Below are 2,563 nucleotides of genomic sequence, written 5' to 3' on the forward strand. Positions count from 1 at the left end.
CGTCCCGTTTAGGATAAATATCTTGATCACGTGGTTTATACGTCATAGGCTTACCCACCGAGCCAGAGGGGTGACTTCCTTTGAACGCTACAATAACGCGAGGTAAAACATTGTGATCAGCGATGTACCACAACATCTAGTTGCTTGGTCGACATAGCGATTCAGTGATTCACAGATGACTATACATGTTATGTTATAAATTTCTAATCCAATTCATAGAGACGTCAGCCATTTTATCAATTACCCTAATTCAACAAAAAACGATAAGTCTTGTTTCTTTATCATTCTAATACAATTCTCACTTGTTTTATTTTCTCAAAGGTCCGTAGCTGAAACGTTAAAGAAAGGTCTGCCAGTTAAACCAGAAAGTTACCAATCTGTGACCATTTATTTCAGCGATATCTGTGGGTTTACTGCTTTGTCGGCTGAGAGTACCCCGATGGAGGTAAAATATTTTTTTTAAACTTCAGACTTATGATGTTTCTTTCGTTTACATATGCTTAAATTATAACGATTCCTCTGTGTTTTGTGAAATTTGTGATGGCAGAAACACAAACGCGTTCAATTCATTATCAGGAATCTAAAGACCGAGCTAGCAGGAGTTGTTAGAGTGTCGAACAAAATGCTTAACCACATTTAAATAGAACCAGTGACATATCGGGGTTGATGGCATTACTATCACCCTCCCCACAAAACTGATGCTCTTGTGATAAAGTTAGAAATCATTGGGACAGAAATCTAATATGAGGAATAAATTATATTTAAAAAAAACGATAAAGCACCGGTCTAAATGGTTTTGAGTTCTTTTACTTTGCTCTATGCTCTATGCTGAGTGAATATTGAATATTCACTCAATATCTTGGAGTGATCCCTTACACTCAACCCCTTATCACATTTCCTTTTGATGTTATCATCCACTGGGTTGTTGAACCTGAGTAACCCTGACACTGTTAGTTATATGGCTTTGAAATCTATATAACCAGGTGCTTACCATTATCACTGAGGCTAGCACCGTAATTCCTTCCAGTGCTATCTCTACAGCTGTACTATCTCTACTGCTATACAGGTACTTTCAGCAATATGGTGGTGGTTGGTACTCCGTCGCTTACGACGACGAGGGTTCCAGTTGATCCGATCAACGGAACAACTTGCTCGTGAAATTAACGTGCAAGCGGCTGAGCACTACACAGACGCGCGTACCCTTAACGTAGTTCTCGGGGAGATTCAGCGTGACGCAGAGTGACAAGGATGGCCCTTTCAAATACAGGTACAACAGAAACACGAAGAAAGAGCGAGAGAAAGTTGTGGTGAAAGAGTACAGCAGGGTTCGCCACCATCCCCTGCCGGCGCCATGTAGAACTTTAGGTGTTTTCGCTCAATAAACACTCACAACGCCCGGTCTGGGAATCGAAACAATGATTCTACGACCGAGGGTCCGCTGCCCTAACCACTGGACCATTGTGCCTCAACTTTCAGTAATATAATGACATGACATCGTTCTCATCTCAATTCAGGTGCAAAAAAATTAAGTCATTATTAAATAAACTTTAATGTCATTTTTTTTTACCATATATAGTTGTTAACCGGAAGTTGTTCCTGATTTAATCTAAAGACGTTAGTGATGTTTTTGTTGCTGTCATCGAGTGCATCTTAGATGTTAAGATGTTACCTTTAATGAGAGTATAATTAGCAACTGCAGGTTCGTCGATGACATCTGAATTCTATTAAGCGACTCTGATGTTACTTACCATTCCTGACGAGACAGAAGTATGATGTCATTTTGCGTGTATTCTATCCGAAAATCGATAGAATCTGGAAGAATTAGATGGGAAGTCATGAACTTTTAACAAACTGCTTATTTAACTCAAGACACTTCTAAGTAATTTTATTTATTTATCATTAAACTGAAGCAGGAAATTAATTGGATTACTAATTAGAATAAATTCTTACATCTACACAACTTCGTACATCTTGTACAGCATTAATTAGCTTTGTTCAAAGTTTCCTTCTGTTAATTAATGTCTTGCTTAACAATTTAACTTTTCCGTTTGAGCTTTATTACTGTTCTAACAAAAAGTATGTTGATGCTTCTACGCAACGATCAGACTGAACTGTCAACGGCAGACGACCCACTTAAGACAACCTCTGCAGCTTTACTAAGCTTTTGATCTGCGTTACTTCAACTTCTCGTCTGTTTGATAAGACAGTTCCAGTACTGAATCAATTGAAGAAATCATCATCATCATCATCATCATCATCACTATTATTATTATCATTATTATTATTATTTTATTTTTATAACGTGCTTTCACTTCACTACCGAGCGCAGCTCTGTGCGCCTTGGGTATGTGCTGTGGTTTGCTGTGGTGCTCTTATGTTTACTGTATTGAAAGTGTTTTGCGTAGAATGTGTGCAGTACCCAGTAGTGCAATTTTCTGTATGTTATATATATTTGTAAGTCCTGGTGTTTTTGTTATGTATTTGTCTGAATATTTTTTTATTATACCTAATTATTATTATTATTATTATTATTATTATTATTATTATTATTATTATTATTAGG

At 37.1% G+C, this 2,563-nt stretch overlaps 1 protein-coding gene across 1 annotated transcript in view; it reads left to right on the forward strand.

Moving 5' to 3' along the window:
* Positions 1 to 325: 325 nt before the first annotated feature.
* LOC106876275 (soluble guanylate cyclase 88E) overlaps positions 326 to 2,563 on the forward strand; it is a 12,172-nt gene continuing 9,934 nt past the window's right edge. Inside the window, exon 1 of the mRNA XM_014924768.2 lies at positions 326 to 445. Within this exon, the coding sequence (XP_014780254.1) occupies positions 440 to 445 (6 nt within the window). The 5' untranslated portion in view covers positions 326 to 439. The remainder of the gene's footprint in view (positions 446 to 2,563) is intronic.

This window comes from Octopus bimaculoides, chromosome 16 (assembly GCF_001194135.2).
Source record: "Octopus bimaculoides isolate UCB-OBI-ISO-001 chromosome 16, ASM119413v2, whole genome shotgun sequence".
Lineage (NCBI taxonomy): Eukaryota > Metazoa > Mollusca > Cephalopoda > Octopoda > Octopodidae > Octopus > Octopus bimaculoides.